Source organism: Babylonia areolata, chromosome 3 (assembly GCF_041734735.1).
Source record: "Babylonia areolata isolate BAREFJ2019XMU chromosome 3, ASM4173473v1, whole genome shotgun sequence".
NCBI classification, from domain to species: domain Eukaryota; kingdom Metazoa; phylum Mollusca; class Gastropoda; order Neogastropoda; family Buccinidae; genus Babylonia; species Babylonia areolata.
The window spans coordinates 31702811-31716269 of record NC_134878.1 but is presented as its reverse complement, the minus strand read 5'-3'; the positions used below and the strand labels follow the sequence as shown (position 1 = coordinate 31716269).

Sequence of the window (13459 nt, the reverse complement as noted above, 5' to 3'; positions counted from 1 at the left end):
CTGTTAAAGACTGATTTTCTAAATTTGACTGCGACTACGTTGCTACAGTTGATATTGACAAAAGAGACACATTAAGATAATGATTTCCTTATCAAAAGTAAAACGCCACCCGAGTTTCTTCCCAGTCGGGAGAATTTTTTTCGCAGGAGCAGCAAACTTTACATAATCATGAAATATACCATTAAAGTCAAATGATTCATCAACAAAAATTTCTGTCAGACAGGCAATATCAAATCTCGATACATATTCAATAAAGGACACATCATTCAACTTGTTATACAGATTCTCAACGTTATACACGGGAAAATTCAACTCCCCAAGATGACCCAACCTGTCCTACCGCACACTGGTCCGTGAAGATCGTCTGGGGCGTGCGTCGTTGGCCTGAGTCGTGTTGACAGGTGGGGAACCCTGACTGGACCAGAACCGGTGTAACCCAGCACTGCTCTGTCCACCTCTCGCCACGCCCCCTGTACTGCCACGCTGAACTCGTGCACTACGTGCACTGTCACTGTCACTGCCCTGGCTGACACATCGAGGGGAAGTCCCGTCCGCTCTTCCGCATTTTTCCAGTTGACCTTTGCCCTCTGTACCGCTGGTGGCTGGCTGCTTGGGTGTCGTGTTGGTGTCAGCGGCTGGCACTCTGGAACCGCCGCTGGCTTCGTCGTCGGTGGTGGCTGCAACCTCGGCGTAAGTCCTGGGGTCGGGTCGTCTGGGTTCCACCGTCAACTTGCCTCTCTTGAAGTAGGCCACCTTGCCCTCCTTTCTGGCCTCAGCTACCACACTGGCCTGCTTCCTGATCAGATCATTGGCTACAGTCACTCCCTTCTCTTTCAGTTTCTCTCTGTACTGGCGATTTGTGATCACAGCCATTTTGTCCTTCCAATGATTAAACTTTACAATCATTGGTCTGGATCTGCCATTCCTGCTCTCACCCACTCTGTGCGCTCACGCGATGTCATCAGTGGTCCATTGTTTTGGTCCGTCCACGCTGTTGAGTGTGTCAGTCACCAATCTCGCGCACATGTCGAAAGTTTCATGCTGTTCTGATTGTGACACACCGTACATTCTCAGATTGTCTCTGCGGGAAAAGTCTTCAAGTTCCTCACAATTTTCTTGCAGTGTTTCAACTTCACGTTTCATTTTGTTTACACTCGTGGATAACTTCTGAAGTTCAGCTTCGTTTCTGTCACATGCACTGAATAATGTGTCGACATCCTCGTTTGTTTCTTTCAGTGATGAGGTAAGTGCCTGAGTGACTTTTTCTAGACTGTCACATTTTCTGTCTATTTATCACATTTTACTCTGACCAGTCCAACGTCCGTCTTGGTGTCACTTAAATCATTCCTCATTGACGATGGACCCGTTTCAATTGACAAGAATCTCTTACCTTGGATTCTGAGCTTCTCTAAGATCTTTGAAGCCACGTCCATTGTAAACCCTGTACCAGATGTACACTCGGAAGGGGGACAGGTGGAAGTGTTATTCCTGTTGTCTGCATTCGTACCCGTTGTCATAACTGGTCCATTGTCTCCAGTATCTTTTTCGGATTCACATATCATGTTATCTGAAGGACCAGGATTTAATTCCACGTCACCACAACACAGAAGATGTGCGGCCACAAACACACACAAAAAAACTTCCAGTTTGTTCCGTACTGTCACAAGTCTCGTGCGCATTTTCAAAACAAACGTAACGCGCTTGGCCATGAAGTTGTGGTAAGTGGCGAGAAACAGTCCACACCGAACACGAAAACACTCAATGTCTACAGGCATGGTTATCTACAATCACAAAAGTTACACCACTGTGATCACACAGAAATCCACTTTTGTCTGTGTGTGTATGATTTATGAACAGGGCCAAAAAGCTATGTTTTCGTTACTTCAGTCAGCCAGAAATCAAGATTTACCTTTACATATCATTCTGGACATGTACCAGTCTATGATTGTACCTATTTTGTTGTATGGTGCAGAAATATGGGGTTATGAAAATGTAGATATACTTGAAAAATTAGAATTGAAATTTTTGAAACGCTTGTTCAAACTGAACAGAAATACTATGACCCAAATTGTTTATGGAGAAACTGGTATTTATCCAATTAGTGTGTTAGTGAAAATGAGATTAGTTCGATTTTGGACCAGCTTAGTAATATCAAACACAGAAAAATATTCTGGGAAAATATATTTGATATTACTTGACTTATATCGAAATGGTATTTATTCTTCAAAATGGATGAGTTGTATCAGACAAATTTTAATAGAAGCAGGGTATGACTGTGTTTGGGATGGTCAATAATTTATTCTTCTTGGAGAGGGAATCTTTCTGCAAGAATGTCAACATTGCTTTGAGAGATAGTTTTCAAAATCTATGGAGACATGCTCTAGAGGCGAGTAGTAAATGTTTGTTTTATCGAAATTTCAAAAGTGGATTTGGTAGAGAAAAATATATAAGTCAAATGCCTGATAATTATGTTATCAGCTTCTTCAGATTTCGAAGTAGTAATCATAAGCTGGAAATAGAAACAGGGAGACACAAAGGCATACCACGAGAGTTACGATTTTGTAAGGTTTGTAACATGTCTGTGATTGGTGATGAGTTTCATTTTATAATGGAATGTCCCAATTATGATCAGTTACGAAATAGATATGTTCCTAAAAAAATATTTGTCTCCAAAATCGGTTTTTAATTTTTGTAATATGCTCAAAGGAGGCAAAAAAGTCATTTTAGCTGTAAGTAAGATGATTAGATTTGCAAATGTTGCCTAGTTATACTTTTGGAGTTAAAAGACATTTGTGTTTTCTCAACTTTATGTGACATTGTTGTGTATTTGGAAATGTTTGTTATGGGCACGAAAATGAGTATTGTGCATTAATCCTCCATACTCCAATAGGAGTGAAAGGATAATTAAAACTTGAAACTTGAAACTTGTGTGTGTGTGTGTGTGTGTGTGTGTGTGTGTGTGTGTGTGTGTTCGTAATCATAAAATAAGAAGCTCATGCAGACTAAAAAAAATACTACGTATCACGTTATGACTGACCGTTTGCTCAAAACACTTTTGTTTAATTAATACATTCAAATCTGCTGTGTTACATTACAGTAACTTTTCGACTGAATGCCCTACTCTCTGTTTTAATTATGATTTATTCTAATTTTCAGCAATATTGGTGCATATTCCTTGAACAAAGGAAAGCTGATAAGTATGCCTTTTGTTTCTTTATCATTATCATCATCATTGTCGCTGTTGTTCTAATCTGTTGTATTTGTATTGTTATAATGATTCATATGAATCTATTTTTAGGTGACTTATCCTGACAAAGGTAGATCACGAGCATCCTGTAATCTGTCTAACTGAAAGTTAGTTATCTTATGTCATGTAAGTAGTGCTTGTGGCTGTTTACACATCTTCATTTTTCCTCCCCTTTTTCTTTTTTCTTTCTTTTTTGTGATGCATCATCCTCTCTATTATTTCAATGGTACTACTTCCACGCCGCTCATTCCGGGTCCCCCCAACCTCCCCACACCCCCACCCCCACCTCCACCCCCTCCTCCAAACACAACCACATCCGAGTTCATCTGCTGCAAACTTAGTCCACAAGGAACACAAACAGCCCACAAGGAACTATCAATGTCCGATCCTATCCAACACACTAGAAGAGACCCTGCACCCGGAGAATCATTTCAGTGGTGTACAGTACTGCCAGTGCTTGTTTTCATTCAACATACACAGGACGTCGTCTTCTGCCAAGCCTCCTATCGACGACGACAATAACCGCTTTAAGTAACGAAGCGAGACTGAGTAATCGTCCCCTCCACAGTGAAGACCCGCCACCACTTCCCTCCAACGACGGCCCCAGCATGAATATGTCGACAAGCTTTGACAGGAACTGCCCCCACCCCCATCCCACCCCCAATGCATGGGAGTGGATGAGGATCGGAACAGAGGTCACCTAGGAGTTGGGCATGAAAGGCAACAGGATCTGAGATTATCTGTTTTATGGCGGCTGAAGAGAGGGAGTTTCATACACCAGAGCAGGATCCTAGAACGGCAACATCAGGATATCATTGACCATGCCCCCAAAGTGATACCCCGGTGTCTTGCCGTCCCTGCCTGGAGCGAAGGAACCCCTCCCCTCATCCAGTGCAGCATCCCTGGTGCTGGCCCCGAATATTCCCTAAGCGGCCCTGAAAGAAAGTTCCTCACGCTTGAACACCTCCACACCCAGTTCCCCAAAGAGTTCTGGACTCATGTCTACATTGATGGCTCTGCGACAGATGCCATTCGGAGCGGAGGGGCAGGAGTCTATGTTCAGTATCCAGGAGGCAGAGAAGAAAAGACCTGCCACGCTACCGGCCTGTACTCCACCAGTTACAGAGCCAAAGCAGAAGCCTTGAAAACAGCAGCATTCCACATCGAGGTCAACCCCTACGCCAGCAACAACGTTGTCTTCCTGACCGACGCCCTGTCCATTTTACAGACCCTTTGGTCCAACAGAGATCCAGAACTCAACGATCTGTCCTCCTCTCTGTCCTCCCTCTGCACAAGTCACACAGTCACCCTGCAGTGGATTCCCTCCCACTGCAACGTGCTTGGCAACGAGACTGCTGACTCCCTGGAAAAGGAAGGCACTACGAAAGAGCAGATGGACAGGTCTACCAACATCTCTGAATCCAGGACCATCATTAAGGCCAAGCTGCGGAACAAGTAGAAGCAGCAGCATCATGCCACAACAGAGCAGACCCGTACTACCTGCTGACTCGTCGAGAGCAGGTAGCCATTTTCAGGCTCAGGACAGGCCACAACCGCCTGAAACACCACCTATACACGAAACTCCGTATCGGCGACACAGAGAAGTGCCCCTGCAGAACAGGCAGCCAGACAACAGAACATCTGCTACAGTCCTGCCTGCTCCACCAAAACCTGGCCCGACCCAGTCCCAGCGGCCCGGAAGCTCTACAGAGGACTGGAGGACCTGCGACGTACTGCCGCCTTTGTCGAGGAGACGGGGGAATCCATCTGATAAATGACAAACGAGACAACAACAATGTTTTATGTTGATGATGATTGATGATGACGATGATAACAGTGTTGCTATCGAGAGTCTATTTTTAAGTTTTGGATCACGTGACAAAGCTTAACTTTTAACTACGTGACAAGGATGTACTCTATACTTCCATTCACAATGCATACCGGCGTCAACCAGGCCCTACAGATACAGACACTTGCAGTGTTGGTTAGAAAATTTGAGCAACACTCTCCCAGAGCTGCGTTCGCAGGTATACAAAGCTCACTCAAAGAATTGCCATTCGGCTATTCGAATCGAGGATATTCAGCGCAGAGCAACAAAACTGTTATCATGCCTGAAAGACAAAACCTATCAGGAGAGACTGCGTGAACTAAAATTACCATGCTTGGAACACAGGAGGCTCCGTTGAGACATTATTGAGGTATACAAATACTTGCATGGGTTTTACTCAGTCTCTCGACTTATCTTCAAACTGGCGTCCACACGTGATCTCAGAGGCAATGCTTTGAAATTAGAGAAACACCAGTGCCCTCTTAATATCAGAGCAAACTACTTCTCCGAAAGAGTTTTTAACACCTGGAATGGTTTAATAATAATAATAATAATGGTATTTATATAGCGCTGAATCTTGTGCAGAGACAAATCAAAGCGCTTTCGCACCAGTCATTCACACGCATGCAGACTCTGTGGTGACGGCACCATCTGTTGACTCTTTTAAAAGCCGCCTGGACAGGTACTGGACTGAGCTACCTTCAGTATATGTTCCTGCCTGCCAGTGTTAACCATCACCTTTGTACTTGCCATTGCCCGCATGTCGCATGCACATAAATATATAGATCTCGGACGACGAACAGGCCCTTGACGGGGCCTCAACCGTCTAATAGTCAAGTCAAGTCAAGTCAAGTACGGTTGTGAGAGTTTTCCTTCACGTACCTTGCTTTTGTGTGCCTAATAATTATGATGACGTGGATGTAATGTTCGTGGTTATATGATCTTTTCACACTTAACACTAATATTCATCATAGTGTGTGCTTGTGGTGATAGTGATGGTGATGGTTATTGTGGGGGAAGGGGGAGGGGAGTGAGGGGGGTTATATGGTGTGGACAGTTTCAGGCATGGGACGTGGACAGTCTGGTGGTGATGACCAGAGTGATGGTGTGGGGGTGATGGTGATGATGGTGATGGTGTAGGGGTGATGTTGATGGTGTGGGGGTGATGATGGTGATGGTGCAGGGGTGATGGTGATGGTGTGGGGTGATGATGGTGATGGTGATGGTGTGGAGGTGATGGTGTGGGGGTGATGGTGATGATGGGGGTGGACAGTTTCAGGCGTGGTGGGCCCCATGGCACGGGACGTGGACAGCCTGGTGGTGATGACCAGAGTGATGAAAGTGGTGTGGGAGTGATGGTGTGGGGTGATGATGATGGTGTGGGGGTGATGATGGTGATGGGATGATATTGAGGGGGAGATGGTGATAGTGATGGTGTGGGGCTGATGGTGATGGGGGTGATGGTGTGAGGGTGATGGTGGTGGTGATGGTGTAGGGGTGATGATAGTGGTGTGGCGGTGATGGTGATGATGGGGGTGGACAGTTTCAGGCGTGGTGGGCCCCATGGCATGGGACGTGGACAGTCTGGTGGTGATGACCAGAGTGATGGTGTGATGGTGATGGTGTGGGGGTGATGATGATGTTGGGGTGATGATGATGATGGGGGTGGACAGTTTCAGGCGTGGTGGGCCCCATGGCACGGGACGTGGACAGTCTGGTGGTGATGACCAGAGTGATGGCCTCCCCTGACATGTGGGAACTGGACTCTGCCCTGCCCCCTCTGCCCTTCCAGGAACAGGTGTGTCTGTGTGTGTGTGTATGTGTGTGTGTGTGTGTGTGTGTGTGTGTGTGTGTGTGTGTGTGTGTGTGTGTGTGTGAAAAGAATACAATAGAATAGATTTTATTGTTATGAAAGACACAATTAATCAATCAGTTAATGCAGCAAATTGCAGCAGCATTCATAAACAAATTTTCCTAATCTTGTTTGTATATATTCATCATCTGTTAGCATCACCTGGCTGGGAATATTTCCTGTGTTATTCGAATTTTGAATATCTTTTAAAAAATGTTGCCTTAAGGTTTTATATTTAATACAATGATCAAGAAGATGGATTTCGTCTTCCAGGATGTTACACTTGTTGCACAATCTGTCTTCTTGTAGAATATTTAAATATCTACCTTTCTCAATCTTTAGGTCATGCGCGCTTATTCTGAGTTTCGTTAAAGCTTGTCTGTGTTTTGTATCTGATATATTTAAAAGATAGGTTTCAGTTTTGTACTCTGCTACAATCGTATTGTAAAATTTTAGCTTTAATGTTTTTTTTCTCTTTTCTCTTTCCAGTATTTGATATATTCATTTTCTAATTTTTTTTAATATACGACGTATTTCAGTCTATGTACACTGAATGTGAATTTGGTTTTTCCAAATGTGATCAAGGCCTATAATTTCGAGTATCTTTCTAACAAATATCAACGATGGGGAAGTTGTGTTTTCTTGTTGGTACATGGACTTATATATTTTGTTGATGAGGGAAGTTTCTGGTAACTGAATAATGTGAATCCAGTATGTAATAATTTGACACATTATCTTTAAACGTATTGGGAATCTACCCAGTTCACCCAACACAGGAAGCACCATAGCTTTTTTGTGTACTCCAAGTATTTGCTTACAGAATATATAATGTGCAATTTTTCATGTGGAAACTTATTCGATAAGCAGTCGTCAAAAAGATGTGCTAAATCGAAAGAATCATCCGGTTTGACTTGGTAAGGTAACCATACCTCCGCCCCATAAATCGATATTGGCGTTATCAAAGTATCATATAGCTTAGATATGGTACCTGGATTGATGTTGATATTTTTTAATGTTCCGCATAAAGTATGCAATGCTTTGTTTGCTTGTTTAGTTAGGTGTTCCTGTGCTCTTATCAGACTTCCACTTTTGTGGAATATAACTCCTAAATATTTATATTCTTCTGCTGTTTGTATTATATCTTCCCCACAGTAAAAATATATTGGTACTTTTGGGTCAGATCTTGTAAAGATTACCACTTTCGTTTTTTCTCTATAAATTTTTAACCCCCATCTATGGCAATATGTGTTCAAATTATGTAATTTTTGTTGCAATCCTTTTCTTGTTAAAGACAGAATAACCAGATCATCAGCATAAAGTAAACATGGTACACTGCTCGGTGAAACAGCATTGAATTTTGGAGAATCGTTATTTTCCATAAATTTTACAATATCATCTATGAAAATATTAAATAAAGTTGGGCTTAGTGTATTGCCCTGTTGTACACCCTTCTGTACAGTTATTTCTGTGCTGAGACCTTCGTATGAATTTATTTGAATTTTGGAATTATCATACATGTCTTTAATTATATCAAAGCATTTTCCAGTTATGCCAATTCTTTTCAACTTTAGGAACAGGGCATCGTGCCAAACATTATCAAAGGCTTTTTCAAAATCCACAAAGTTTTCAGTTCAGTTTCAGTAGCTCAAGGAGGCGTCACTGCGTTCGGACAAAACCATATACGCTACACCACATCTGCCAAGCAGATGCCTGACCAGCAGTGTAACCCAACGCGCTTAGTCAGGCCTTGAGAAAAAACAAACAAAAAAAAAACAAAAAAAACAAGCAAAAAACCCCCCCCCAAAACAAAAAACAAACAAACGGGGGAATAAATAATAGATAAGCTTACATAAATAAATAAATAAATAATAATTATAATATAGAAAAAGAAAAACAACCATTTTTTTTACTTTTATTACTTCATTAATGATCTTTTTTTAGAATGAAGATTTGATCAGTTGTTCTGTAATGTTTCCGAAATCCAATTTGTTCCTTTGTTAGGCGTTCACCTTGTTCTAGGTACTCAGTTATTCGATTATTTAATATTGTGCAGAATACTTTTCCCAAGGTATTGGTTAAGGTTATTCCCCTATAATTATTTGGGTCTTCCGTGTTCCCATTTTTATACAATGGAATGTTTAAACCATTTTTCCAACATTCTGGATATATACCTTGAGTGAAAATAATGTTAAACATTTTTGAATGATATGGATAGTTATTGGAAGACTTGTTTTGTAATGCCGTCCAATCCTGGTGATTTATTATTTTTTGATGCTTGCACGCTTTCTTGATTTCTTTGTTTGATATTGTTAAGTTGATATTTGAAAGCAGACTCTCATCAATTTGACTCTTTTTAAGTTCGTTTCTGATTTTTTGCCTTTGTTTTTCTTCTATATTCACCTCTTTGCCAGTGAGCTTTTCCAGATGTGAAATCCATATGGATGTATTCAACTAATATTTGCGTGTGGCATTCTCGCCTGCAGTTTGTAAACTTTTTAATGTTTTCCAGGTGGTGTTCGGATCTTTATAAAGGACATCGTTGATTTCATTCGCAAGATCATTTGTGTACATTCTTTTCTTTCGTCTTAACAGTCTATTATAGATCTTACGTTTGGAAAAATATTTTTTGCATAGGGATTTATTATATGGATGCCTACTTATGGCATTCAGTATTGATCTAAGATCTTTCCTGTGTTCATAACATTCTCTATCAAACCATTTTTTAACGTTTTTTCTTTTGCGCTTACGAACGTTTGTTTTCTTCCTAAGACTTACTTTAGCCGCAAATTTCATCATTTGTGTAAAATCAATGATAGTATTGTTTAGTGCTAGTTTAGAAATACCGGTTTCATTTTCAATATGCGTATCTAATCTTTGTTGGGTTTTTATCCATGGCATTTCGAAAGCTCTTAAATATTTCTCGTCTGAGAAGGCATCCCATAAGTATCGGTGTGTGACGTCTTCAGCTTTAAAAGTTTCTTTTCGTGACGTTTTAACTGATACCGAATTCCTTTCTGATTTTGTCGAAAATCCAGTTACGAAAAAACTTAATTCCATTGGACAGTGATCTGAAAAAGATTTAAGGGGATGAACTTTCATATGTAAGATGTCTTTTTTCATAGTGTTAGAACAAATAAAATAATCAACAACACTACAGCCATTTGGACTATAGCATGTAAAGTGTCCATCTAAATCACCCAGTGTTCTTCCATTGAGGGTACACAAATTATTGTCAATGCATATGGACACCAGTCTTCTAGCAGCTTTTTGCACAGAGCCATCCATTGAATTTCTGTTGTATATCAAATCACAATGATCATTATAAGGTAAGTTACATCTGTTGTTTTCATGTTCCATTTGAATGAAATCTGGTATCCCAGCTGTTTGTGCATTGAAATCTCCACAAAGTATGATGTTTCCCATTTCGTTGATTTCTTCGACGTTTTCTTCTAACTTATCCCAGATGTCCGTGATATTATCTTTTCCAAAAGTGGATGTTTCTGGAGGAATGTAGACACATCCCACAAAAGTGTCGTCGTTGTCATTGGTGCTTGGTATTTTTATCCACACAATGTCGCTGTTACTGCTTGGCAGTATTTTGATGTTCTTTCTTAAATCTTCTTTAATGTAAATTGATATCCCCCCTGATGAACTTACTGCTTTTTTACGTTTTTGACGTACATAATGAATTCCAGGTGCAAAATTTGGAATGAAGATGGTACTTGCAGTGTCTTTATCTAGATGGGTTTCATATTTACTGAAGTGTTTTATTACCCAATCATGTGCTAATTTATTTGTCGTAAGTCCATCTATTGTCTCTTTGTACCCTTTGAGGTTCCATGAAAGTATGTTCAATGACTTTTTTAACAATTAGATTAAAAACAATATATATATATATATATATATATATATATACAAAAGAAAAAAAAATGTAACACTAACGAGTGGTTAAAACACCAACAAAAAAGAGAAGAAATATATGTGAATGTTTTTGTTTTTGTTGTCTCTAAGGAACTTTTTGATGATCAATCGTCATTGCCTAAATCTCCTTGCCAGTCAAACATTGTTATGATCAATAATCAAAATGGTAGTTGTTCTGTTCCGTACTGTTGAACCAGTTGTCTCTGAACCGTTGTCCCTGTTTGTAGCCACTGTATGTCGTTGTGTCTCTGTTGTAGGGGATGAAGTCGTATCGCCGTTGATAACTGAAGTGGTGTTGTACTGCGTGGTCGCACGGCTGGACGGGGCGGTGTGTCCTCGTACCTCTGTAGGGCCTTCTGCTGTGATTGTAGTTGCCTTGCGTGTTGAACTGTGGTATGCTGTCCCGTCTGTTGGTACTTCTGTAGCCCGCCGCGTAGTCTTTGTTGCGTCTTGGTGCATCTCTCACGTAGCGTCTTGAATCTTGTCTTACAATAAATCTGCGTCGGCTTGGTTGGTATTCCTTGCGGCTCTCTGGATTGTTTTCTGTTCGTCTTTTCCAATAGTGTTGACGAAGTTTCTTTTTTTTGCCTTTCCCAGAACATGTGGTCTAAGTACCGGCCAATGTTCGCCGCCAGCAAGCTTGCTCCTTTTCTGGTGGGATGGATATCATCTTGTAGATGCAGATCTGTCCTTACGTTAAGGTTAAGGCGTTCAGTAAGTTGGCTTTGTGTGTGAGTTCTTCTGATTTTGTTTCTGTCACTTTGCTGATTATGATCTTAGAATCCGAGTAGTTGTCTTGCAGTTTGGAGACGGTTGTTACGAGTTCGGCTGTCACTGTTTCTGCACTTTTCTTCTTCAGATCATTGATACCAGTGTGCAGTAGTGCAGCATCTGGTGACGTTATTTCACTGATGATGTCTAGTGTGCGGTAACTAGTGTTGTACGCTTTCTTCTTCTGTATTTCCAAGCCGTATGATCGCCCGAGTCTGATGGCATCAACGTCCCTGAGGACGGAATCATGGTATATGATGATTCGTGGGAGCTGATGGTGGTCTTGTTCTTTCTCTTCGTGCAAAAAATCATCTTCCTTCTCACTGTTTGTTGCCTCACTTTCAGAGTCACTACTTGAGACAGTTTCACTCTTGTTGCAACTCGCATCTTCTCTTCCAGCGTTGTTCTTTATCTCATTTGATTTTCTTTTGTGTTCAGGATATTTGGCGTGGTGTAGACTTTTATTTTGAATTTTGTGTTTGGCTGTTTTCTGTGTTTGATAATTTGTTTTGCAACAATTAGAATCACTGGTTTCGACAACTGTGGTTGTAGCTGTGAGCTTGTCGTTAGAGGCAAGTGGTGTGTTTCTGTCCTTGCTGGTAGCTGCAAAAGGAGTTGACGAGTCACCGGCAGTCATGAGAACTGACTTCTCGTTGAAATCCGTGTGTCTCCAGTAAGGGGCAGAGCTGTCACTCGGTGTTGATGTAATGTGCTCAGCTTTGTCTTTGCAGGAAGGTGGTGTACCAGGGCCCTGTTTGCTTTTAGATGTTTCTGATGGTCTTGGTGTGGGCTTTCTGCCAAATAATGACTTAAATGAAGACTTCAGTGATGGTACCTTTTCATTTTCTTTTGTCTGAGTGGAAACACCTTTTGTTGGTTTTGGACTTTCTTTGGCACCACGATGTGCACTTTCGTTTTCCCCATTAAATCCTATTCTTCTGAGACCTTCCACAATCTGAGCAACCAGTGCTTGATTTTGTTGGGGGTGTTGCAGGTCTGCCATTGATGTTACTAAGTTTTGAATGGATGATTTCGAAGAACTGAAGTCGTGGTTTGGTGTTGTGATTTCAGTATCTGTTCCAGAATAGTTTGGTCACCAATTCTCACGTCATCTTTCGCGACGTCATTGTTCTGTTTGACGTGTTTCTTTCCATTCATGTTGCATGCTGTCGGCTACTGATTCATCGTGAAATATTTCGCTGCATGTTTTGCAGGTGAATTTTCTCCGTGATCGTTTGAAGATACATATTTGGTAGACTGGAAGTTCGGTACATGTGTAGTGGATATGTTTTGAGCAGTCTGAGCATTTTAAACTTTTTTCTTCCATTTTGGCATTGCCACAGATACAAATGTTATTTTCGTCTGTTTCAGAATTTTGTCTTTCCTCTTGATCACTGTTTATTGTATTGTCTTTCGTGTTTGAGTCACTGTCATATTCTCTGTCGTACTCACCGATATCATAAATCGGTGGGTTGGGGTTCTCATGTCCTGCCTGTTTCATTGCCGTCAACGCTTCTTCTATCGTGTCGTAGGCCTTGTGTGTTGCCCTGGAGAAACCGGTCACGGATCTTGATGCATCGTTCCAGTTCTTAAAAATTCCGATCTTCCGTCCATTGCTAACTGCATACAGTTTTTGATCTTTCGAGTTCGCTTTTCTTGATGCCACCATCTCTTTTTCTTTTCCCTTTCTTTTCTAGTTTTCTGGCAAGTGCGATTCGGGTCGACTTTGTCTTAGAACCGAGGAATTTCAGTGTATGTCGCCATTTCAACCGGAAGTGTGTGCTCTGCCTTGCCATTCCAGGAACAGGTGTGTGTGTGTGTGTGTGTGTGTGTGTGTGTG

The 13459-nt window shown here is 41.4% G+C and overlaps 1 protein-coding gene across 1 annotated transcript in view; it reads left to right on the top strand.

The window, feature by feature from the left end:
* LOC143280284 (vitamin D3 hydroxylase-associated protein-like) overlaps positions 1–13459 on the top strand; it is a 34319-nt gene that overhangs the window by 17895 nt on the left and 2965 nt on the right. Inside the window, exons 9-10 of the mRNA XM_076584913.1 lie at positions 3157–3197; positions 6749–6873. Of these exons, the coding sequence (XP_076441028.1) occupies positions 3157–3197; positions 6749–6873 (166 nt within the window). The remainder of the gene's footprint in view (positions 1–3156; positions 3198–6748; positions 6874–13459) is intronic.